Source organism: Gopherus evgoodei, chromosome 1 (genome assembly GCF_007399415.2).
Source record: "Gopherus evgoodei ecotype Sinaloan lineage chromosome 1, rGopEvg1_v1.p, whole genome shotgun sequence".
NCBI lineage: Eukaryota > Metazoa > Chordata > Testudines > Testudinidae > Gopherus > Gopherus evgoodei.
In genome coordinates this window covers 342,376,979-342,404,574 of record NC_044322.1, presented here as the reverse complement: position 1 = coordinate 342,404,574, position 27,596 = coordinate 342,376,979, and the positions used below count along the sequence as shown (strand labels likewise).

At 40.2% G+C, this 27,596-nt stretch overlaps 1 protein-coding gene across 1 annotated transcript in view; it reads right to left on the bottom strand.

Moving 5' to 3' along the window:
• Positions 1-27,596, bottom strand: part of RELN (reelin) — a 484,263-nt gene that overhangs the window by 175,177 nt on the left and 281,490 nt on the right. Inside the window, 2 exon segments of the mRNA XM_030549629.1 lie at positions 2,499-2,650; positions 16,715-16,860. Of these exon segments, the coding sequence (XP_030405489.1) occupies positions 2,499-2,650; positions 16,715-16,860 (298 nt within the window).

Below are 27,596 nucleotides of genomic sequence, written 5' to 3'. Positions count from 1 at the left end.
CTTTATTTGTATCCCTGAATATTTACACTATTATGCATTTAGCTACAAACAGGCATAGCTTATGTTTTCAGTGCGAACACCCAATTTCTCCACCACTCTTGCTGAACTGACAGCCTCTCCCGTAAGTTCAGAAGGTTGACAAAGTTTCTTTCCTGTTTCTCTTGCAGGTGTTGCAATGCCTGGAAGACCTGGAAATAAGGCAACCTCCCTTTCCTGTGCTTTATTGGTAAATCATGTAACACAGGGGAGATGTGGGACAATTCAGAGTAACTACAGCAGGACTTTAAATCAACGAATTAAGGTTTTTTTTCTTGTTGACTCAAAGAGTGGCTTTGGAAGGTCACTAATTTAATCCATGCTTCCTCCTTTATCATCCCATCATTTTCTTCCCTATTTTTTAAAAACAAAATCCTATGTTGAGAGAATAAATTTCATGTGGAATTTCCTTTATTTAGACATGTGCACATTAAATTCCTGGAACAATACAACAAAATATTGGATGATTTCCCCACACCCAACAAACATTTGTATGAATTTGGATTTGTGAGAGCGAATGCCTAATATAGTTGTACTAACAACAGCCTTCTTATTTGGAGAGGAAACTTCTTGCTTTTACTTCATCTTTTATTCTTGCTAGTTTACTATTGCCCCCCGAGAAAACCATTCAGGGTGAAATTCATCCCATTGTGAAAGGTCTGCACACACTCCTCAGCACTACTTAAGCATTTAATATAGTATTTCAGTATTGTGGAGTTCTTGTGTGGACCGTGTGCCCTGGGGTTGAATTTCACCCTCAGGGAAGACATTATTGTGGCAGCTATTCATGTGTCTGGTGATGGCTTAGTAGCTCAGGAGCAGAAACCATTTTGTGGGTTAGTTAACAGAAACATGGTCTGTTGTAATAATTGAGGCCTAGAAGGCCTTCCTCAGCTGTGAACCTAACTGTGGGAAAGTGGATGGAAGTTTGTAATATTGTTAGGTTACCTGGAATAACAAACTTAGATGTGAAAAAGGTAACAGAAGTCCAACCCAGAATGTTACATAAGGTTGTTTGTAAAAATTATTAAAAGTGAAATACAGAATGACTGAGTTAGTCTAAACAAAAAGGTGTTACCAATATAACTGAAGCACTGTGTTGAGATCCTATGTGGCAACAAGGCAGAAGTGGAACCAGAAATCAATGGATTAAATGTGGCATATCAGAAGTAAGGCGAGAGTGATGAACAAAATAATGAGAGGATGGCCTATTCCGCCCATCACTCAGTTTGGGTTTTTTTAAAGAAACAGACTTTGTGAGAAAAATTGGCGACTGCAGGAGATTCACGATTATGGCTGCCACCTCAATGTTTCCTGGGAACCTGGGTCTTTTTCATTCTGATCCTGTCCTGATGAGACCAAGCCAGAGAGAGGGACCCAGATGACATTGTCATCTCCACCAGCTCTGCCTGAATCCCAAATGTCATTTAGGATGTGAAGCTCTATTCTCCCCGGTCTCATGTGTCCTTTTCCTTCCCCACCTTATTTCTTATCTTTCTTACTCCTCTTCTTTTGCCTTCTGTCTAAGCAGAGTCTGGCTCAGCTGGCCAGGATTATATATTTTGCAACACTGCTGTAAGCCCGAGACCAGAAAAAGGCAGCTTAAAGCAAAGCCCAAAACAGGCCAATGCATATTTGCCAGGTCTCAGAGTGGTTGATAAGACCATGTGCTGGGCCTGTATTTTTCCAGCAGTGAGGTTGCAAGTGAAAGTCAACATCAGAGACGGAAAAAGTTGCATTTTAATCTTTGCTGTTCTTTCCTTTCCCATTCATGCGTGTTTGTCTTGTTTTGTCTTCTAGAAAATGGGATTGGACTTTAATAACACAGCAACAACAACAACAGCTTCAGCCTATCTCAACTAACTTCACTTTTTCCCAAAAAATTGCCACCTAAGAGACTGTCAAACATGGGCTTTATTCCTGGTAAAGACTCTCCAGCTACATGAAAAGAGAACAAGGGATTTGTTAAAATGAGAGCCTTATTTAATACTTTACATTTCAATTGCATTAGCTGTTTTTCCTTCTTTTCTGTATTTTTAATAAAAGATTAAAAGGATTTTTTTTGCTATGGTATTAAGCAGGCTGAGGTCTCTGTATACCAAACCCTGAACCTTGTTTAAAACTGTTTAATGCTGGATACTGACTGGGTTATGTTAACACCTATGACTCTATGGACCCCATTTTCTCTCTCTAAAATTAATACAACAGCTCCCACCTGGAGACAACTCCCACTTCAGACAGAACAAATTGGTCCTGATTCTCTATTGTGTTACTCTCCTCTCACACTGGTGTGACTCTGCTGAAATCAATGAAGTCACACCGTGTAGAGGTGGAGTGACGCACAGCTATCATCCTCAGAAGATATTTAGCGTCTTTTGGTTCAGATTGTAGGATTTCAAATTTCTCAAATTCGAGGCTGATATGTTCTGCGTGTCCCAAATATGTTAAAAGTACATACTCACCCATGCTGAAGTAAAATCTCAGGTTCCCATAACCTGTAGTGTCCATATATGGAGTACATAGTTTTCTCTCTCCATCTCTGAGGAATACCATAGATGAACCTGACTCTAGTGTTCCACATTCAGTACCAATGACAGCTCCAGATATGTCCCATCTAAATACATCAACAAAGTGTTGAGAGTCAGATACCTGGTAGGGGTAAGTCTGTATGTTTCTAACAGTTTACTTTATTAAAAAAAATTCTTCAAACCTCACGTGGTATAATGAAAAGCAGTTAGTTCAAAATGCTAATCACCACAAAATAACAGCTCCTTCAGTTCAGTCAACTTAAATAGCATACAATTAATGTATGTCAGTAAAGTTGTAGATTATATTATTTAAAATACAATAATTGGCAGAATTGTACAACGTTATTTAAGTTGTTGAGATATTTACTTTGGCTGTTGAATATTACCCTCTCTCAGTACTTTGGTGTTATATAAACAAATAACATGTAATGTAAATGCAACCTCCATTGTATTTTCTTTCTGGTTAATTTAGAAGACATTTACACATCACTGAAACTTTAAAAGGAATACTGCATTGATCATGTCTACTATGCAGTCATTGAACACATAGGCCATAACAGGGGATGCTCTCTGTTTAACTTTTTGAATAGCATTTGAACATTTTTGAGTAACAGTTTTAATTCAGTGCTTGAATAGAGGAAAAAAGAGATACTATGCGTCTCAAAAAATGTAATCTGATCCCTCTTTTTCTCACATTTCATAGAAAACGTGTTTTTGTTTCTTCAGCCAGTGGCAGTGAATAGAGTTGGTCAGGAATTTTCCAAGGAAACATTTTTTCATCAGAAAATGATATTTGTTGAAACTAAAACTGTTCATAGGCAAGGGTTGGTTTCCAAATCTCCTGCTTCAAAAATAGGTCGGTAAAAATCCTGTTTTGCCATTTTAGAAATGAAAACTTTCATTTCTGAGTTTGAAATGACTTTTCATTTCAAAGTTTTAGTTAATTTATGCTAAAAAAAGTTTTAAACATAAAAAAGGTCAAAATAAGATGGAATGCTTGAAAATTATCAAAATGAAACACTTGGTTTGCCCTACCTGAAAAGGTCTTTGAATGATTGATTTGTGAAAATTTTCATTGTGATTTGTGATGGCAAAATAGTTCAGAATCTCAAAAAAACTCACAGGATGGGAAAACCATTTCCTGCTCAGCTCTAGCAGTGACAAGTGAGAGAACAAAACCTAACAACTACCTAAGATTTCCTTTTCTAATCTCTAAGTAGTGGTTTCGTTCCAGTGATAAACAATTGTCAGCAACCCCTATCGCAATTTTTGATCTTGTTTATATTTGATACTTTTTTTTAACCCCTCAAACTATTTCCAAATGTATGAGTATGATTTTTTTTAAGTGCTCAGTGCTGCTACCACTTAAGTCAATTGGAGTTCAAACATTAACTTCAATGGCCTCAGAGTTAGGCCTATACTGAGTGCATTTGAAAATCCCACTTTATATCTTATAGTAGATTACAAAGAAATATTTGAAAATCTACCAAATTAACATTTATTGAAATACTTTTATGGTACAAACATAAATGTGTCATCTGAAGAACAAAGAGCTCCGTAAGAATTTAATCTGTTTGGCTGCAAAAGTATAGTTAGTTTATATTTCAGTAAATTTAAACATTCTGTAGCAAAGCATTTTTGTTTGATGTACATCTAATTCTGATGAAAGAACTTTTGTGGTTTGGACGTTTAAAAAAATAACACGTGATATGATAAAAAATAGTTGCCATTTTTGAAGATGGGTCTTTGAGAACCAAGACAATTGCAGCGTTAAACAGTTGAGCCTGTTTTGATTTATACAAAGAAATCTTACAATGGTTCATTGGTCTTTTTATATGCTTCATTTAGCCCAATTAAAACACCCTCTTTACTGATCCACAAAACAACTTGGGGTCATGAATGATGCAGATCATGGCTGTTTCTAGGGATAACTTTCTTTTAGGGAACATTCAAAATGAAAAACAGAAAGTTTAACAATGTAAAATGACTCTGGCATTTTTGTAAAAATAAATCCAAATTCTCTCTGTAATGATAAACAGAGAAGGAATGGGATTAACTGCATCTATTATCATATTATAAACATGTAGAAAATCTTTGTTAAATGTAACTTTGGGATACATTTATCCCCCAAATCAATCTACAGTCATTCTTCTTTCACTGGTGAATGATAAATTATGTGCAAAAATGGTATGATGGTTTATCAATCTAAATGTTTACACTTTATGTCAGATGGAAACATAAGAACCAGTCCTGCAAGTAGATCTGTGTGGGAAGTAAGCAGGGCTCTGCAACAGTCTGCTCACAGGGATCCAGTTGCAGGATTGAGTCCCTAATCTGTGTTATAAAAGAGAAATGGGATAACAATCCTTTGTGAATGAGAAGATTAATTCTACTATAAACGTAGGTTATTGTAAATACACTTTGAGGAATTTTCAGAAGTACTGAGCATTGGCCTTACTTTGCTCCCATTAAAGACAATAGTAAAACTCTATCACTACCTCATTGATTGCACAGATTAATTATGCCTCCTTGTGCAGCCAAAATTTTGCATGAAACTGTAATTCTGGCATTTCCCAACTTTTCAGTGCTTGATTTCACAATCTAATGCAATCCTTGGATGAGTAAACAAGGGAATCTTGAGTAGGAATAGAGATATTATTTTACTGTTGTATTTGTCAGTTGTGCAACCACTGCTGGAGTACTGTGTCCAGTTCTAGTGTCCACAATTTAAGAAGGATGTTGATAAACTTGAGAGGATTCAGAGAAGAGCCATGAAAGTGATTAAAGGACTAGAAAAGCAGCAAAGAATCCTGTGGCACCTTATAGACTAACAGACGTTTTGGAGCATGAGCTTTCGTGGGTGAATACCCACTTCCTCAGATGCATGCTTACATGCATCTGAGGAAGTGGGTATTCACCCACGAAAGCTCATGCTCCAAAACGTCTGTTAGTCTATAAGGTGCCACAGGATTCTTTGCTGCTTTTACAGATACAGACTAACACGGCTACCCTCTGATAAAGGACTAGAAAACATTCCTTACAGTGATAGTGTCAGGGCACGCAATCTATTTAGCTTAAAATAAGAGGGAAAGGGGTGACTTGACCACAGTTTGTAAGTGCATATATGGGGAACAAATATTTGATAACAGGCTCTTCAATCTAGCTGAAAAAGGTATAACCCAGGGGTAGGCAACCTATGGCACACATGCCAAAGGTGGCACGCAAGCTGATTTTCAGTGGCACTCACACTGCCTGGGTCCTGGCCACCGGTCTCGGGGGCTCTGCATTTTAATTTAATTTTAAATGAAGCTTCTTAAACATTTTAAAAGCCTTATTTACTTTTCATACAACAATAGTTTAGTTATATATTATAGACTTATAGAAAGAGCCTTCTATAAGTATTATTGGCATGCAAAACCTTAAATCAGAGTGAATAAATGAAGACTCAGCACACTACTTCTGAAAGGTATACACCTGGTATAACCCAATGGCTGGAAGTTGAAGCTAAACAAATTCAAACTAGAAATAAGGCGTAAAGTTTTAACAGTGTGGGTAATTAACCATTGAAACAATTTACCAAGGGTCATGGTGTATTCTCCATCACTGGCAATTTTAAAATCAAATTGGATGTCTTTCTAAAAGATATGCTCTTGGAATTCTTTTGGGGAAGTTCTATGGCTTGTGTTATACTGAAGGTTGAACTATATTATCAAAGTGGTCCCTTTTGGAATCTATGAATTCAATGGCTTTATACAGGGTGAAGTAAATTTCTCCCTGTGATGGGGTGCACCTACCCAGCCCTGGCTCTCTGCAGGGGTTAACTGTGCATTGCAGACTGAGGAAGCCACACCCCTTCCCCTGTACTGGGCATGCTCAGCCTGAAGGCAGATATAAAGGGAAGCAGCCAAGCTCAGTCTGGACAGGCTGCTGAAGGGAGAGGATGCAGACTGTAGTATCTCTCCAGGGAGCTGCTAAAGAACCCAACCCCAGAAGCAAGGCCTGCTGAGCTCCAAATGGATTGCAGGTGGCCTGACCAACCCAGAGAGGAGGCTACACCATCAGGAGCTATGCTGCCTGAAGACCCCAGAGACCTGTGGGAACAGTGGCCCATTGCGGGTAAAAACAAGGTAGGAAGCAGCCCAGGGGACTTAGCCTTTGCTCCAGTGGATGAACCAGTCAGCTTGTTTTGGAAGGATCCCTACTGATTCAGTGGTGAGTAATCCTGTCACTGCTAAAGCATTGGGCTGGAGCTTGGAGGATTGGTGCCTCTGGCCATTAGGCCTCACTGCCCTGATTGTGAGAGGCTTTTGTATTGATTCTGGCCATAGGCCACACTACCCCAACTGTAAGGTGTTCTTGTATTGACTCTGGCCATTAGGGAACACTATCCTGACTGTAAAGGGTTCTTGTACTGACTCTGGCCATTAGGGAATACTACTCTGACTGTTCTTGTACTGACTCTTGCCATTAGGCCACCCTGCCCTGACAGTGAGGGTTACTTTATGGCACAGCTGATGCAGCAGATCACCAGTCGGCACCAGCTCCATATGACCCAGCATCAGGAGAAACAACAGCAGCTGCTGCAAGAGTTGGCAGCCCAGCACCAGACCCAGCAGGAATACCTAGTCCAACAGATGGCGACATGGCTACAGCTGGCAGGACTGTCGAGGCCCATCCTCACAGGGGTAGGGCCAGGGAATACCCTGGTGGGACTACTCATGAGCCTCACCAAAATGGGGCCTGGTGATGATCCCAAGGCTTTCTTTGTTACTTCTGAACGGGTCTCTACAGATGTCTGTTGGCCTCCTGAAGACTGGGCCACCCTACTGGCCCCCTATTTGACTAACCAAGTGCAAATTGCCTACCACAACCTGGTTCCTCGTGAGGCCTTAGATTACTCCCGTCCGAAAGCTGCCATATTAGACTATACCAGTATTAGCCCGGAGACCTACCAACAGTGGTTCTGCAAAGATCAGTAGTCTCCGGGAGCTCGACCACGAGCTGTGGCCCAGTGCTTGCGGGACTATTGCTGGAGATGGCTGAATCCAGAGAATTTAACTGGGCCCCAGGTGGTGGAACCCAAAGCACAGGAACAATTCACACAGATCCTCCCAGTGGGGGCAAAGGAGTGGGTACCATGCCACCACCCAATGGCCCTGAATGAAGCTGTCTCTTTGATGGAGGATTACCTGGCCACTGAAGGACCCGAATGTCAACCCCCCAAACCAGAAGGACTGCAAGGGTGAAGCTGGAACCCTGAGGCTTGGCAATCAAGACCTGAAATGGGGAGACCTCATAGTAAACCCAGCTTAGTGGTGCCCTCATGGATCGCCGACGGGAGCCGGGCCATACACTTAAATCTGTGGGGTGAAGGAACTTCTCCAGGCACGTCAGGAACTCCAGGACACAGCACAAGTCCCCAAAGGTCATTGCAATGAGTGTGGACAAGAGGGGCACTTTTGGTGGGACTCTCTGTTTATAGACTGTACCTATGGTCAGGTATGGACAGCAGACCACCGGGCCCAGAAAAAGGGCCTGACCAAACTCCTAGTGGCCAGGTGGGTGGATGGTATCCCGGTGATGGCCCTCATTGACTCAGGCTGCAGCCAGATGCTGGTCTGGGTCAGCCTGGTGGACTCCCCAGATCTAGAGGTGGCACCGATATATATGCAGTGCATCCATGGGGAAGTGCAACCATATTGCACCACTAAGGTATGCCAGAAGATAGGTCAACACAAGGAAGAGTGTTGGGTGGGCTTAGCTCCAACTTTGGTGTACACGGTCTTAGGATGTTATTGGCCTTGGTTCAGGGAAATCCTGCGAGCATGACAGGACTGGACTTTGGAGCAGGAGAAGTCAGGGTCTATAAGGAAGGAGTTCTTGGGCCGAGGGTGGCAGGACGACCTGGATGAGGGTCCCTTCAGCCAGACTAGAAATCCCACACCATGCCCTACGGGGCCCTAGACAACAGAGCGAGTCAGCCATGAGTGGCTGGAGCTAGATGGGGATTTCCTTCAGGAACAGAGGGAAGACCTGACCTTGAGCTGAGACTGGGAACAAGTTCAGGAGGTGGGAGACCAGGTGGACACTGGCCTAAGATGACTCCAGGAACCACACTTTGAGATCCACAATGATCGCCTCTATTGGGTGTCCCAAGTTCCGCAGACTGGAGAGGAACTCTAACTGCTGGTTCCCAAGAGTTCCATTGAGAGCTGTTATGATTGGCTCAAGCAGTGCCCTGGACTGGCCACATGGGACGAGAGAATGTGTATCACTGAGGTTCTTCTGGTCTGGCATACACCAGGAAGTGCAGGACTTCTGTGCTTCGTGCCCAGAATGTCAGCACACAGGCCCAAAGGGGGTACAGTGGGCGCCTCTGATTTCACTCCCGGTAGTGGGAGTACCCTTCAAACGGATTGACTTAGATCTACTGGGTCCCTTGGAGAAGACTGCTGGGTTCCAGTATATCCTAGTGGTAGTCGACTACGTGACCTGCTATCCGGAGGTCATCCCGCTATAGACCATCACAGCTCCTGCCATAGCTGCAGACCTTCTGAAAATTTTTGCCAGGGTCGGGCTACCCAGGGAAATGTTGACTGACTGTGGAATGAACATCTCTTACAAATTGATGGCTGAATTGTGTTGTCTATTAAACATATGCCCTCAAGACATCGGTATACCATCCACAGATTGACAGCTAGTGGAAAAATTTAACAGAACCCTGAAGACCATGCTCAGGAAGTTCATGGATGACAACCCACAACATTGGGACAAACTACTCCCCTCACTGCTGTTTGCGGTGCATGATGTCCCCCAAGCCTCAAAACGATTCTCCCAGTTTGAGCTCCTTCATGGGAGACAGCCAAGGGGGACCCTAGATCTGCTCCAAGAGACCTGGGAGGAGCAAGAGTCGAGGGTCATGGGATCAGTCCCTTACATTCTGCAGCTGTGGGAATGCCTTCAGAAGCTTGGATACTTTGCCCGGGAAAATTTACTCCAGGCCCAGCAGACCCAAGAACTCTGGTACAACAGGGGGGCCAAGCTATGGACCTTTGAGTCTGGGGACCAGGTCTCGCTCCTACTGCTGTCATCAGAATCTAAGCTGCTAGCCAAATGGCAAGGACCGTTCGAGATTGTTTGACAGGTGGGACTGGTGGATTATTAGTTTAGACTCCCTGGACAATGAAAGGACATCCAGCTATACCATGTAAACCTCCTGAAGGCCTGGAAGGCCCAGGAAGACCTGCTAATTGCCCCGTATCCCCCCGAGCCCAAATTGGGGCTGGTAGCCAGGGGATTCCCCAACCCAACACTGATCACAATGGGGCAGGACTTAAGCCCAAAGCAACAAGCGAGGCTACATTGGCTGGTCCAAGACTTCCCCTCCATTTTATCTTCCTGTCCAGGATGAATGAGTATTACCAGCCACCACATAGACATCATTCCCGGACAGAAGGTCTGCAACCAACATTGCCCATTTCCCTGGAAAATGTGAGAAGTGGTCCAGAAGAAACTCAAGGTGATGCTAGCCCTGAGGGTAGTGGAAGTGAATGGGGATGCCCCATAGGCCTAGTCCCAAAGCCCGATGGGACTGAGAGGTTCTGTATAGACTTTGGGGGTGGGGGGGGGAAATGCCATCTCCTGCTTTGATGCCTATCCAATACCTCAGGTAGATGAACTGCTGGAATGACGGGGTAGTTCTAAGTTTTTATCAACACTAGATTTGACCAAGGGATACTGGCAAATACCCTTCACGCGACTTCCAAGGAGAAGACAGCCTTCCCTACGCCATTCAGTCTATACCATTTAATCACCATGCCCTTTGGGTTACATGGGGCCATAGCAACGTTCCAGCGATTGACTGACCAACTATTTCGGCACGCAGTACACAGGCAGTATGTGGCCGCTTATATCAACAATATTGTGGCCTACAGCACAAGTTGGGAGGAACACCTACAGCATCTCACTGTGGTGCTGCAGGCCCCAAAGTAAGCAGGACTCACTGCAAACCCTGCCAAGTGTCACCTTGGGAGGAAAGAAGTGGGATACATGGGGGTGGGGAGGCAAGCCAGCTTTGTCCTCTGGTGGACAAGGTACAGGCCCTGAGGGATTACTCCACTCCTACGATGAAAAGGAAGGTAAGGCAATTCCTGGGACTGGCTGGCTATTACAGGCGGTTCATGCCAGATTTTGCCACGATAGCTGCTCTCCTCTCTGACTTCACAAAGAACTCCTGGGCGCAAAATGTCCGGTGATTAGAGGATTGTGAAAAGGCCTTCCAGACCTTGAAAGAGCAACTTCCCAGGATCCAGTCCTGTTCCACCCTGATTTCTCAAAACCGTTTATTTTACAAATGGTTGCCTCAGAAGTGGGGCTAGGGGCCGTGCTATCACAGGAATGAGATTGGGAAGAATACTCTGTGCTGTATCTAAGCCAGAAGCTGTTTCCTTGAGAGGTCAAGTACTCCACCATCGAGAAGGAAGCCCTAGCAGTAAAATGGGCAATAGAGACCTTAAGGTACTACTTGCTAGGGAGCCCCTTTTGGTTAGTTACAGACCACAGATATCAAGCTCAGTCTGGACAGGCTGCTGAAGGGAGAGGACGCAGACTGAAGGCTCTCTCCAAGGAGCTGCTACAGGACCTGACCCCAGAAGCAAGGCCTGCCAAGCCTCAGATGGATTCCAGGTGGCCTGACCAACCCAGAGAGGAGGCTGTGCCATCAGGTGCTATGCAGCCTGAAGACCCCCAAGACCTGTGGGAACAGTGGCCCATCACCAGTGAAGACAGAGTAGGAAGCAGCCCAGGGAACTTAGCCTTTGCTCCGGTGGATGAACCAGAGAATCAGTCAGCGTGTTTTGGAAGGATCCCCGCTGACTCAGTGTTGAGTAATCCTGCCACTGCCAGGCACCTGGGCTGGGGCTTGGAGAAGCTGGGTGGGCCTAAGTCCCCCTACTTGGGGTGCCACATCCCTCCAAGTGGCGTCCTATTTCTTCAATGGGTCACTAGGCCATGCAACCCCACAGGTCATTAGATCTTACTGCCCTGATTGAGAGGGGCTTTTGTACTGACTAGGGCCATTAGGCTACACTACCCAGATTGTAGGGGCCTCGTATATTGATTCTGGCCATTAGGCCACCCTGCCCTGACAGTGAGGGTTGCTTTATCACCTCTGGCCATTGGGCCATGCAACCCTGACTGTAAGGGGCTTCTGTATTGATTCCGTCCAATAGGCCACAGTGCCCTGAGTGGAAGGGCTGCTCTGCTGACTCCAGTCACTAGGCCATAATACCAAGTTCCACAGTATGGTCTTCCACATAGGACTTAACCCGCTGCAGTACAGCCTCTTCCCTCTCTTGTGACCAGACACCCGGTGATGGGGTACACCTACCCTGCGACCCTCCCTATATTTGTGTTTTTTTCTTTTAATCTTTGTATGGCAGCTAATTAAAAGACTGAAGTTGAAAATTACATACAACTTGATTCCTGCAAAATCCCCATTAAGCAAAATTCTTACTAATATTGTTCCCATTAAACATCAGTCATTACCATTCACTGTCATTCAGCTAAACTGGTTTCCTATGAGGCATCACAATAAAATAGCAATCCTGATTAAGTAGACTCCACACAGTATATCTCTAGGACTTTGCATTTGGAAGCCATGGAAAATTGCATGTATATGAGCTCTTTTTTTCCACCTTGAATAATTAGTTTTGAACATATTCAGAATGTGTCAGTAAATCAAGGTAATTTGTGTGGAAATTATGCAGTTAATATGTCCTCAGTGATATGCATGGAATTTCTTATCCCAAGGAACTGCAAAATTGATACTTAATACTTTTACTGATTACATAATAAAAGAAGCCTTAAAATCCTATATATTAAAGATTATGAATCCCTTAATGAAACTTCCTACCAAAATGAACACTTTTCTGAATACAGAATTTCATTAGAAGTAGAAAACTAATAGGAAGTTAATGGGTCATATTCTTCCCTGTGTAACTTCAGAGTCTTTGGTGGATGAATTTTTAACTAAAGTATTTTTAAGGAATCAAAAGACACATTCTTCCAAAGTAGCAGCACTAAGGAAAATCATAATATTAAAATGGTGTTTAGGGTGCAAAATTCAGAAGTAATTAACAATAGGGTTTTTGTTTTGTTTTTACTTAAGCAGCTACTTGGAATTTTTTAAAGGAAATCAGATTGGTGAGTCACATTTATAGAGACATGAAGACTTCATTTAGTATCCACATACAAACAAATACAACTGCAACCATAGAAAAGCAATATAAATATAGCAAAACAACCTTTAGCACTGCAGATACAATTTTAGGGAGACCATCAGAAGTGAAGATGGAAAGAGCAGGATATGGAGAAGCACTGTAAATGGCAATGACAATAAGATTTCCACTCTCCTGTCATCCTGATAACCCAAGTAGGGTTGGTCAGACAATCTTTTATAACTCTTTTTCCTTACATTTGCACACTTCCAGAACCATATTAGATTAGGCCTCAGCCTTTTGCCCATGTTTGCTATTTTGAGGGACCATAATTAGTGGTCCATCTGCTAGTGTAAGCTATTTGCTTCAATATATTTCCCAATAGTTTTGACACGTGAATGCCATTGCTCCGTGGTTACATATACCAGAAAGCCCCTTAACTAAGTCTGCTAATTTAAAATCAAAACTGTTATTTTGCTGTTTGTGTTTATTACAAGACACAAACTGCTAAATCTTATATTCACTGGTAGCAGAGAACCAATCAGGACCCCCAGAGTTCCACCAGTCAGATCCCAAGACTGGAATCCTCTGTTGGAGTCAAACTTCTTGTTCTGATGCTTGTGGGCAGGTTGGCACTTACTGGCTCCTAAGAGCTGTCTAGATAACAATTCAAGACCCATAGTCCCTGGCTCAGAGTGACTGTGTAGTCATAAACTAGCACATAGCGAACAGCATTTTATTTCTGTATTTGTACTCCCTGCTGTATTTTTTTAATTGTAAGTCACTTCTAAATATGTTTGAAAATTAGGCTCTTTTTCTACTTAAGATGGCATTCATATCAAAACAATTGACTTAAATGGACCTAAACTGTTTTACACCAGGTAAGAATATGGCTAGTAAGTACCCTGTCTACAGAAAAAAACAGATGTCCACTACAAGTCACCATTTTCCTGTTCTCTGAAAGAAGAAAATAAAGGCCAAAAGGGCATCAGACATATGGTTCACTTAGCAACCCTTCCCACACATACTCATGTTTTGTTGTTGTATAAAAACTTGTTCTGAAATGAGAAGGATAACAGCAAAGAGCACAAGACAAAACAGATCAAGAGTTAGTTATTTAGACTGTGAATAAGTTTACATTTCCCCCCCACCCCAAACTCAAAAGTAAGCTCAATACTTCACATAACATATTTGCATATATGACATACAAGGTGATCTTTATCTCAGACACAGCATAAGCAGCATGTGATTTGGCAGCCGCTAATGAAATTATGTGTCTTATAAGTTGAAACCAGTGTTCAGAAATGACATAAATTATCAGTCTGTTTTACAGCTACCTTGGGGCTGCAGTAACTATTATAATCCTCACTTTTTTTTAAACAGAAAAAGTTTACTAAGTGCATCCAATTTGTTGTCGTTCTGGTTTGTTTTGCTTTTTACCCTGCGAAGTGCCATTGGGAATGGCTGCATGGTATCCACTTTTGTAAATAATAAAGAGGCAAGAAAGGGTGAAGCCAGGATTTAGTGAGTTTACAGAACAATTTGAATAGGTTGAACAAATGGCCAGATGTTGGGAAACTGATGTTCATTATTAAGAAACTGCATTTGGGGAGGCCCAACAAGCAGGAGAAATGCTCAGTAAATGGATTCAAATTATATGAGAGACACAGAGGGAGCTACAACACAGAGCTGAAATGAAGAGAGCCACAATGGTGTTAAGTTAATATTTACCATACGGGCCAAAGATACCTCCCAAGAACTGGGAAAAACTATGGTAACCAAAGATACCACTTAATTGTCACTGTTTGAAAGATGTTGATTTTTAATGTACCCATAGGCTTCTAAAACCAGAGAGCACTTAAAATTATCTACATGCACAGAGGAGTATAATGCTTGCTTATGATGTGACTGTTCTCTTTTTACTATTAATAATGACATTTATTAATTATTATTATTATTATTATTATTAATTATAATTGTTGTAATGAAGAGAAAAATCCTGGAGAAGAACTGGATGTTGGACACCTGATTAGGTTGTACTTAGATCCTTCATTAATAGTATCTTTGATAATAGTTATTTGATGTGCAAGCTTAGGTAAGATAAGTAGTTTTACTATATCTCAGTTTCCCTATCTGTACAATGGAGATAATGTGATACTTTGCTTTGTAAAGCACTTTGAGCTCCTTTGATGAAAAATGCCATATAGGAGCTAAGCATTATTATTATTATTACTCTCATAGTGAGTTAATAGAATGTGGGAACAGACAGTATAAAGATACTAAGATAAAGCTGCTTGGCAAAACAAAAAAGGTAGATACTTGGGATAGAAAAATCACAGCTTGTTATATTTTCTGAGGCGCAAGAGGGATAAGTCAAGATGAATCTTTTTGTCTTTCTATCTAAACTTCTTTTATTTTTATATTATGTATAATGTAAAACCATTATTTCCTATAGCTAGTTAAACTAAATTTCCCCCAAGTTGGGGCTAAATTATGATGCAGTTTTGCTGGGAGTGCTGGGAAGAAGCTCTTAGGCCAGTTGCTACCATTAAATATTATGGCATCTATTTTCAACTTAGGCATATACAAGTGTATGCAAATAACTGCATGTGCTTGTTGTGCACAGAAATACCCAATGCACACATACACATGAGAGATTTGTGTATACACATGCCCAACATGTTCATGCACACAGGCCAAAATGTTCAAAGAAATTGGTCTGAAGTCAGGCACCCAAAGTCATTTTTGACATGTAACATAAATAAATGGTTGATTTTAATGGCTGGGAAGTCAATGGGATCTGTGGGTTCTCAATACTGTCAGTCAGGCCATCCATTTATGGCAAGTGCCCAAAAATGGATTTGGGTGCCTGACTAAATATCTTTTGAACATTTTGGACTTATGATATTTCATGTATAACTTGATTGGACACAATTGTATGTAAGTATCCATGCCAAATTAGAAAATCTGACTGTGTATGTCAAGCTTCCAGTTCCCCGTCTGTAATCACTACTCTACACTCTTACAAAACCAAGGACTTGATCCAAAGCCCATTGTTATCAATTAAAAGAGTCCTGTTGACTTTGTGGGTATTGGATCAGGCCCTCTGGACCCTGTTTCAGGTCCAAACACTCTCTCACTCACTAACTGTATATTTAAAGAAAAAATACTGGGCCAGATCCTCATTTATGGCCATAGAACCTTAAATACAGCTGAGCAGGGGTATACAGGTACCCATTCCACCAGTCCAGGAACTGCTCTTCACCAGGTTAATCTCCCTAAACCTGGGGCTGCTGTAACCTCCACTAGCTACAAGGGAAGATAACAGTTGCCCGGGTTTACTAGGGCAGGGCAAAGTCCTGACCATGCTGCCTATGCTTGCAGTGAAGAGGAAGGGTGGAAGCTGCTCTATAATACCTCTGCATCCTCCCATGCAGAAGTGATTCTCCCTGTTTCCCTAAGATGTAGGACTGGTCTGTGCTAGAGCAGCCAGAGTATGGCTCAGTATGGGGACTATTTTGTCCAACATTGACAGTAACAAGATTATGCTTTGCTAGAGGGAAGTTTGAGTTTTTCAAAAGATTTGATTTTGTCCAACTGTGTATTTTTAACGCTAATTTGTGGCAGAAGCGGAAAACATTGCAACACTGAAAGATTCTAATGTAACACTACAAAGTTCATGCACACAACTTTTGTCTATTTAGATATCTAGAAACAAAATAATCTGGAATCAGACAGGACCTAATGACTCTCCTTGATTTCTTCATCTGTAAAACCTATAATTACCAACATTTTTTTACTGCTTTTTATTTTAGCAACAGACACATTACAAATACACTGCAGAGAGCAAATGCAATTCTCAGTTGACGTTTCCTTATCTCCTGGAGTAATGTTGCATGCACACTTATAGCACTGGAGATAACAAACACTCACCCTTTAGGCTGGCTCTCAAACTCCTCTGCCCACTGCTCCTGGGTATCCTCAGTGGAAAGATCCACATCTCTGGTTGTGGCAAAATTGAACTCACTGCCTTCAGTTCCATGGAAATAAATGGAGTTTCCATCTGATTGACAGCTATGCTATAGATAAAAGGAAAATGCAAGAGATGGTTGTTTAAATGTTTTCTGTTTTTAATGGCAGCTGTCTTGCTCATGTACAATCAGAGCTCAGAGGAAAGTCATTAAATTATTTAGCTTAGACACCTGAAACAAAACAAAAAACAGTTTGTTTATTCTTTATCTTTCTTGAACAACTCACAGTTATTACTGCCTCTCAATATCATATTTTCTATTTTCTTCAATTTCAGTCCTCTGTAAAGTGTATAACTTTGTTTTCATAACAATAACAATTTTAAAGCATTACATTGCATCTATCTCAGACCAAAAATCACATTCATATATGTTCAAATAACTTAGTAGTATATTAAATCTAGAGTGGATGTTTTGCCTGTTTAGAGGTTCAGAGACATGTCTTGAGACAAATGCCAGATCTGTGCCTGAATGTTTGCCAATGGAGTATTGTGATTTGTTATTAGTAGTAGTATAAATGATATTAAATAAATAAATTAGATTTAAATAACATAACTTTTGGACTTTTGACATTTATGAATGAAAAAAAACTATTGCATATGTTTAATTCAAACATATTATTTTCTGTTAGCACCATGTTCCTGAGAGTCTATTATTATTAATTTGTATTACAGTAAAACACACAAGCTGAACTGAGATGGGAGCCCTCTGGGCTGAACTCTGTATAAATGCAAAGCAGGAAGCAGTTCCTGCCCTGAAGGGCGTGCAGTCTAAAGAGACTAGGGGAAGGAAAGGGTGGGGAGAAAAAGGAAACATTATTATTCCCAGATGGGAACTGAGGCACAGAGAGATTAAGTGAGTTGCTCAAGCTGACACATGAAATTGGTAGCAGAGCTACGAAATCAACACAGATCTCCTGAATCCCAGTCTGAAAGAACATCCTTTCTCCAATCTTTTTAATATACCCTTTCTACAAAATACTCTTGGTCTGTGAAAGATGCCTTTCACCTGCATTAAAAATTCAGAGCAAAACAATATATCTTTTCTTCTTTCTGAAATCCCAATTTTGCTGGTGGCTAAAATTTCCCCATTTCTAGTGACTGGATGAAAGGGAGTAAATTTTCAAAATATGAGAAAGTTGATCAAGGAACTTAGTAGCATACAATTTCTGTTATTAAAATAATTAGATTTAAACACTTTTCAAGAGAGCCTTGGGTATATTAAAAACTGAAGGATGAAACAAAAATTGGTTAATTAGAATAATTTTCCATTCTTATCACAATTCATAAGAATGAGATACAATAATGAGATTTCATAGTCTGGGAATTATTGCTGGATGTGAAATCACATTGACCTTTTCAGTATAATCTATGCTGGCTCCTGTAACTCAAACCCTTCATAACTGGTGACTGTGTCTGTAAAGGGGGATGAGTATGATGCCCAACTAAACTAATAAGAATGAATAACGGTCAGGGTAGTGCCAGAGTAATTCCATAACTTATATAAGATATAGGGTGTGGAAAGCAATGGAAAATTGCACAATATTTCTTTTAATAATTTCATAAAAACAAAGTAAAAATGATGATGCTTTGTAGCATTCCACAGCTCATCTTCAATTTAATACTATGAAAGCAAATTTAAATTGAAGAGAGTTTGCCAATGATTTTCAAACTTGGGTTCCTAAAGTTAGGCTGTTTAGTTCATATTTAGGCTCGTAAATAAGAGACCCAATATTCAGAGGTGTAGAGTATCTGCAGCTTTCATTACTAGAGAAGTAACCATGTGTGAATTTCGCTCATTGACTTTTTGGTCTAAGGGCATGCAGATTCTTGCTATATTGATGTTGGAATGACAGACAGTCAGTTTCAGTGCAGAATAAGAACTACTCAACTTCATATAGAGAACAAAACATGGTATAAAGAGAAATTTCAGCAGCTGAAATAAGTAAACTTCTGTGAATATATTTAGCCCCAAATAGAGGTCAAAGCAATTATGAGATTTAAAAATGCTGATAAGCCATGAGCTATGTTTACCCTAGAAAATAACAAGAATTCTACCATAAATACACAATAATGCTTGAAACGGTCAAGAAACTACCACAACACTTTAAATATGGGACAACCCAATATACCTACAACTGAAAGAAAAAAATATTTTCAGTGGGTTGTGACACAAAGTATGTATTGATAGCAACTATTATCTGAACACAAAATTCTCTGAAAAAGCATCCCTTGTACTTTATTGTTATTATATCCAACATTGTTATGAAATGTATTTTGCTTCTCTATTTTAATACCTTTTATGTTTGCATATATTGCTCACTTGACACTTAAGAGTAAAATTCATTTGTTTATTTTGTTACTTGATTTTCAGTATATCCGTTTGCAGAATGGGGAGGAAGCTGGCCATTTATCAGTCATTCTATCTGCCACAAAATTCTTTTTTCATGCTCAGGAACAGTGAAAATTAATATACAGAATGAAAATTTAATCCTTAGGCTGCAGGAGCCACCTTTTCAAGTTTGTTCAGTCTTGTTTTATCTTTTACTAAACAGACAGAACTTAAAATAGAGAGAATTATCTACTATAGTTGCATATAGACACTGGAGCATCATTTATAGATCTAGTATATTTCTCAGTTGGCAAGTTACAAGCAAGCATTCATTTGATAGCTGACTATACCATTTATAATTACTTACTTGATGAAAGCCAGCAATTAAAATGTAACCACATTAGCATTTAATGGCTAGTATGTCCTTCTGCAGTCTACAGTAATATTTATTGTGGTAAGTGTGACGGAGTTTCCATTAAAGTAGTCTGGATAAGTAAATAGTCATTTTGACTACAGGGTCAAAAAAAAGTCATTTATATTGTGATGTACTGCAGCTGTGTGTGGAAGCTTTGCAAAATTCAACAGGAAACAAAGCTATAACTTACCTAATTAGGTCTATAAAACTATGTTTTTACTTTTAGATAAAGCTATGTTTTCTGTGTGTGTGTGTATTTCATATTTCTTTTAGATGTTAATTTACTACACAACTCAAATTGACCTTTGTTCAGGTTAACTTTGGCTGTAGTCAACTTTTTCACCTGTGAGACAGCCACACGGGACAGAAAGTTTAAACTTAGGCTTATGGGTTTATTGTTATTGGAGTTACCAATGAAGCCAAAGCCCATGAAAGGGAGTGGCAAAGATGTTCAAAATTGAGGCTTGGATTTTTAACAGAATCTAAACCCCTATGCCATTAAAATCCCTACCTGAGTGTCTAAAGTTGGGTACCTAGAAATCCATACTGGGGTACCTAAATATAGGTGGTCTTTTTTTTAAAGGCGCTGAACACTCATAGTTTCTATTAGTCACAACGGGAGCAGTGGGTGCTCATTAGCACCTTTGAAAATCAGCTCAGTGTGTGTGTATTCTGTTTAGAGAAAGATGTGAACTCCATTGATCTACTGATTTTTGGTCTTGATCTGAGCTTTCAAAAGCCTCACTCTGACCTACCATGTTATCTGTGAGATTTGTTTTCCTTTTATAATCATCTGCAGTTTGGGCTTAATTTCTGATTTACGTTTAAAGTTTTTCTTTTACCTTTCAAGTTATTACTCTTAGTGCTTGGTATTGCTCATTTTTGTTTCTGTTATATTCAATTCACAGAATTTTGAGCCATACACTTAACTAAATTTTCAATTAAGCAAAGCTCTACCAACACACTTCACTTCTGACCTGCAACCCCCCCCCAACAATGTCAGTTTGTTCAATCATCTAACAGACTGCTGACTGTGCTGAATTATAGTGTGCATTTGTGATAGGGCTCACTGTACTCTGGGGACTAAAGTAAGCCCATCAAACTCATTTTCTCTTTTGATCAAAATAGGATTTGAATCCAGGCCTTTAGGAGTGAACTGTTACTGCTTTTACTAATGTTCTATGTCACCTCATTCCGAAAGTACATATTCCTTGTCAGGTTGTAATTATCTGCAGTATATAAAGTATTTAAATCTAGTTCTAATGGGATTTATATTAAAGAAAGAAAAGTACTAGAATGTGAGCAATTAAGGTATCATGAACCAAATCCATACCTGGTATAATGGGAAGGCATAATTCCACTGATGTCAATGGAGTTGCACCTGCTTTTTACAGAAGTTAATTTGGCCTTGCGTTTAAGATACTGGATATCTTTTATCTAAATTATCAATTTAAGAGTCAACATTCTCAGTTACATTTTGATTTATACTTTTTTGAATGTGTATTCCACATTAGATTAAATTGCTGAATAATATTTGTAATTCAAGAGACCATATGATATCAGAATATTTCCCTCTTCTATTATGGAATCACCAACTGAAGTTCCATAGTTAAGACTGAGTTGAATTTAGCATTTAAAGCAAGGATTCAATCACATACGAAGCATACACCATATCATCCCCCAAATTACAGCATTCACTCTGAGTACAAAATCTATTTTCTGACAATTTACAAGTATATGGCTTAGTTTCTGAGTTAAAATGAATTTAGAAAATGGATCCTTTAAGAAATTTAAAACCTGTGTCATTCCATAGTTTTCTTCCAAATTATCTTAATAATAGAACAATTATTCCCATATAGTTCAAACTCACAGAAGTTATGTGCCTAGGCTACTTCTGAAAACTTTGTTTTAGGATTAATGGTCATTTTTTGTCATTCTTCATAACTGAAAGTTTTTATTTAGCAGAGGCTGAAAATTTAATGTTCTTCTACAGAAAATTCCATCACCTCTTTTAATAAACTGGTCACCTATTGTTCTTAATGGAAGTCAGGCTACTGGACTGCCATTAGCAAAATTGTGGATTTCAGAATGGTCTCTGCCTCCCATGGTTGCCAATACGAGTGAAGCCAGGCTGTCCTCAGGGAAGATGGCAGCCCCAAGAAAATGAAAAATGAAAAAAAATCAAATAGATGTTTAAAAATCAATTTAATCTAATCTGGTACTACAAATACCCATTACATACTAATTGCAACTATATGGCTATTGCATACGATAATGGCAAAATTAAGGTTGCTTGGGTGTCTTAGCTGTGCATTCTCATATCTCAACATACATGGATTCCTTTTCAGTTTAACCTTAATTCTGAATTTCCTGAGTTTCTTATGCATGATTTTTAGTTAATTACAACATCCCTGTAATGCTTTAGTGCTAAAGTTACTGCCTGTATTCAATATTGACTCCAGTTTAACCTAGGTTTTATCTGAGATTTTTTTTTTTGTACATAAGTTGCTCCATTAAATCAGTCCTTTAAATTGCAGCTGTGGTATTATGTTAAGTTGTGTTATGTTGTATCACATGGCAATGCAACATGCAATGGCTAAAATCTAAATGAACAATACATTTTTGGAGTGGATACAACTATCAGTTTGTCTAGCAAATACTGGCCCACTTTTTGGTATATTATCAATAGACTAGGCATACCTCTAAAAGCTTATAACTTGAATTATCCACGGGTGTTTCAAATCCAGGAATAAAAAAATCTTCCACAGCACCAGGGGCAGCTCCAGGCATCAGCACGCCAAGCGCGTGCTTGGGGTGGCAAGCCACGGGGGGCGCTCTGCCAGGAGCTGCAAGGGCAGCAGGCAGGCTGCCTTCAGCGGCATGCCTGTGGAGGGTCCGCTGTCCTGTGGCTTTGGTGGACCTCCCACAGGCAACCCGCCAAATCCGTGGAACTGGGGACCTCCCGCAGGCAAGCCGCGTAAGGCAGCCTGCCTGCTGTGCTTGGGGCGGCAAAATACCTAGAGTCGCCCCGCACAGCACAATAGGAGGACATTAGATAATCATTTGAAGATAGTGACTATGGGAAAGAGCACAGAATGGTTTCAGAATCCAGCTTTTGAGAAGAGTCAATCCTGCATTACTCTAGAAGTTACAGTTTTTAGATATTATATCAATGTCTTTCACCTAATTTAGGAAGATCTCTCCAGGAAAACCTACTGATCTTCTGAAGGTTAGAAAAGTTTCAATTAGGACTGTTCAAATCTGTTGGATTTCAGAGGCAAATGACTAAAACCACACATGGTTATTCTCATAATTGTTTTTGTATAACTATGGATTGGATCAAGGCTCAGAACCTAACTTAAGAAATATCCCCAGATTTTTGCTATCACTGTGTCCTTCTTCCTCACTCTAGCGCTGCACTATATGATATCTACATATTTGCATAAAGATATATTGGGTAAAATTTTCAAAAGAACTTCAGTTCTTTTGTCCTATTTTCAAAAGTGATGTAGGCTATTAAATCACTTATGCGCTTTTGAAAAATGTACTCATTACAAATGATTTGTATTACAGAACTATCTAGCGGCCTCAGCTGAAATCTGGCCCCACTGTGCTAGGCACTGTAAAAATACAAAATAAGGGACACTTCCTGCCCTGAAGAGTTTACAGTCTAAGTAGACAAAGGGTGGGAGTGGAAACAGAAGCACAAAGAAGTTGCACAGCAGATCAGAGGACAAAACCTAGATCTTCTAACTTTGAGTCCAGTGGCCAAGTTACTGGACCATGCTGCCTTGCAAGATAAAAATATTTGATTTCAGTTTTGTAAGTGTGGTACAATAACACTCCAGTTTACATAGGTCTGCAGGGACATATGAAACTTTCATAAAATAAGATCAGTAAAACGGGGGGAATGTGCAGGAACCCATTACAAGACTGGCAGGGGTATGGAGAGACATAAATTTGGGTTAAAAATTTGGGGTTCATAAAAATCAGGCTTCTTTCCTATTTGTTTATGTCAAAAATTGTCAATCAACAAATATTATCATATTTCCCTGACTGTTTGGCTTTCTTTTGCTTGAAAAGAAGAACACAGTGTAACTGATACAATTTTGCCATTCAGAAAGCATCAACAGGAAACATCAGTGCTACTTTCCCCAGTGTAACAGATTTTTGGCCTCACTTGTGAATAACATCTTCCTGAGGTTGATCCCCATACACCGATGTAAATGTTAGTGGCTTCACCTCTGTGTTTTTAAAGTATTCTCAGTCACCTTTACCATCATTTAATTAGGTTTTTATTAAAGATGAGCACTGATGCACCTCTTCGTAATATCTCTCTGGGGCCTAATGGCCCAGATGATTCTTTCAGACAGCTGTAGCCTCACAATTAAATTTCTGGCAATATTGCTTACAGTAGAATGAATATACTGGGCATTTGGGCAATGCCAGCTTGCAAAGGGCTGGTGGCAGATGGAAAGAAATCTGCCCAGTATGCCTCACCTTTCCATGAGCAGAGTCATCAATTTCCTCCATTAAGGAGTTGTCACTCGGCCCACCCAGCTGGAAGAACATTCCGGATAACCAGGCTGGCTGGTGGTACACAATTCAAATACAAAATGCACTTTAAAAGAAAACTAAAATATTGTTTGTAGGCCAACTGACAATGCATTACTTTGACCGCAGCCAATTTTTTAATGACTGTAATATTTTAAGTGATTATTTTTGCCACTTCAGATTGCTCCTTAGAGATGAGATTTTTTTTAATTAAAATCTAGGCAGTGCAAACAGATGAGATTTGAGAAGCAGAGGAAAGAGAAATAGAATGAAGAAAATTAATTAAAGCTGTGTTATTGGCAGAATCATAAATTAGACATTGTGTCTTGCTGGGAATGAGTTATGTTGGTATTTGGAACTTCATGATTTTAAATGTGACAGCAGGTAGGTGGACTGAACTGATGTTAATACAATTCTAATTCACACACAATTTCTTGCGCTGCTAACATATTTAAAGCCATCATATAATTGCCATCATTAGAACTAAACAGTTACATGATTTTGACTATGAGGATTTCCAGGTTGAAGTCCTTCTTACATCTAAAGGAAATATTACTATGGAACTGGACAGATTTCCCCATTAGGTAAATAAAGATTCTAACATTTTCCACATGTTAGATATTTAGATAATTGACAGCAAGTTACAAAACTGAAAACTTGGCTAAGAAAGCAGACCAGGTGCAAGCAGGGTTACAGTGCACTTTCCCCTTTCAAAACAATAGATTGAAACTTGCTCTGTAATGTGATGAGAGGCAGTTTATAAAGTGTGATTTTCCTCATAATTTCTTGTTACAGATTGTCATTCAAATGGTAGCACTAGAAACAATTTGCTTTTTTATGAATCAAGCAACATTAATTCTTTATGTGGAGTATTTTATGATGCATGTATAAATTGACTGTAGAACTAATACATTGCAAACTTGGGATTAAAACTATTTTCAGCAATGGTTTGAATGGCTATCTAAATGGTATGTGTGCAGATGTGTTAGAACCACTGATGTTTTAGTATTCCAAAAGTGTTATTCTACAGTAGTGAGCCTGACTCTGATCTCGCTTATCCGGGTAAAAATCAGAAGTAACTTTATGGAAGCCAGCATAAAATGATGTGAAAGGAGAATCAATCCCAGTAGTTTGACCTCTTTTATATTTCACCAGTGTTACTTCATATTGATTATATTATGCTGTATCACACAGTGAACTGTGAAGGCCAGATTCTTTGTTGTTTACAGTGACCAACTCAGCCTTTCTCAAATGCTGCCACCGTGGCCACATGTGGCCACCAGGGGGTTTTCTTGTGGCTACAGACTCCTGGACTATGACTGGGAAGGGGGCAAAGTAGAGCCCTTCCTCCTCCCTGTTGCTCCTGGATGCACCATCTTGGTGATGATGGCTGGGGCTGCCAGCAGGAGTTGGGCCCTGACCCCTCTGTAGACACTTGGGGCACAATGCTGGAGAAGCAGGCAGCCAATGAGTTTCCCACCTTCCCATGGGTAGTGGGGCTCAGGCTTGATGCTTCAGCCCTGAGGTGGTAGACTCTGGCCTCAGGGCTTTGGTCTCCAGCACCAGGTTCCAGCTGCGAAGCAGCAGGCCCCAGGCTCTGTCTGCGCAGCTTCAGGCTCTGTCCCTGGGTCCTGTCCCCTGGCCATGGGGCATTAGGCTCCACTCCCCCTCCCCCAACATTGACTCCCCCGACCACCCATCCAGGGCTTAATTTGTCTCCAGGTTTGTGTGGCTGAGTAAGTCTGCTGTGAAAAGGGATACTTGTATGTTTGTTGATATCACTTTTCACAACAGACTTATTAGATAGCAAGAAATAAATGAATTTGTCTATGTGCATATTTATTTGTTTTTCCTAACGCTAATTAAGTATTTTAGGAAAAAGTGTGAGAGGGGCCACCAGCCAGAGTTGGTGGCTGTACTCTGAGGTCACCAAAACATTTGTCCTGAGGAGCCCAACCTAGGGACTGTAAAGCTAATGAATCCAGCCACTGGAGATATTCCCAGTGAAAGGGGATTCCCTGATTGCCACAGAACTGGAATAGAAAGTCTATGTCATTCACCCTCACAGTTCTAGGGTACAGGATGTGGGCTGGACTATGCTGCACTCTAATTATTCTCAGCCGTCAAAATGGTCCAAGGAGTCATAAACAGCCAACTGTAAGGCCTGGTTTTCACACAGTTATTGTACCAATTTAACTATTGTGGTCAAGGTAGTGATTTTTTTTACCCAAATAGTTAAACTGGTAGAACCCCTCATGTGAACACAGTTATACAGGTATTAAGGTGCCTTATACTGGTACAGCTTATTCACATAAATGTACAGGAATAAGATATCCAGGTATAAGCACCTTAACGCCTGTATAACTGCATCCACACTAGGGACTTGCACCACTTTCAAATTGATATAGTTAAAGCAGTACAAAAACTGTGTGTTGACAAGCCTGTAGTTAGAGCAGTCCTGAGGCTGCTCTGATTTCTCTTGGGGTTTGAGAATACAGGAGGCACAAAGGTAGATTCAGTCAACTTTGTCTCTTTTGCTCTTTTCTTGCAAGCAAACACAGCTAATACAGATCAGAGACTTGGTTCCTCAACCTACTGTTTGATATCATTTTAAAAAAACTGCAAAGGAAATATACAATGTTGTTCATTTGAAATAAATAAATAGAGCATAATCAGTTCATAATGATAAAAATATATTAAAAAAACCAATGCCAGAATGTTGGTGGTGAAAAAGATCACATGATGAAAAAAATGTATCTGTCACACTTCTTAATTGAGGGCTCAATGAAAATTTGGAATTCTGATCTGGATTTGCTATTGTGGAATAGTTTAGCCAGTCTTTTTGCCAGTGTCTTGTGAGTTTGTATGCATGACTTCTCCACTTGCTGACACCCAGCAATGCACATTCAGGAAAAAGATGTGGAAAAATCCCAGATCTAGGAATGTGGAAATCACTAAAGCACTATGAGTGGGGGGAAGGACGTGAGTTTAGCCAGTCAGTTGATGAAACTGCCACATGTAGCACAGTAACTGGCATATCTTTGTCATACATGGCAGATGCCTGCTCAATTAAGGAAGAAATTGTGATTTACAGATGTACTTCCAAGGTATTTTTCTGAGTGCAAACTTTGATCCCCGCCCCCCTTGAACTGGCACATTTTTAAAAAATGTAGATTGGAGTGAATGAAGTCAATCTTCATTGTACACACCATGCCTGGGAACACATGGCAGAAATATTCGGAAAAGCATGCAATGTATGTACAAAGCTGTTTCATAATTAACAACATCGGGGACATGCATACTAGGAGAGTATCCCACAACAGGGTGCTCACACTATCCTTATGGAGATAATACCCTGGGAAACATTTTAAAAACAACCCATAGTGGTCAGCACATCTCTTACAGCATTAGCCTGAATGAATATGTGAAATGCCCACAGTACATATAAAAGCTTTTTATTTTTGTAAATGTTCTTTCTTTTTTTTTC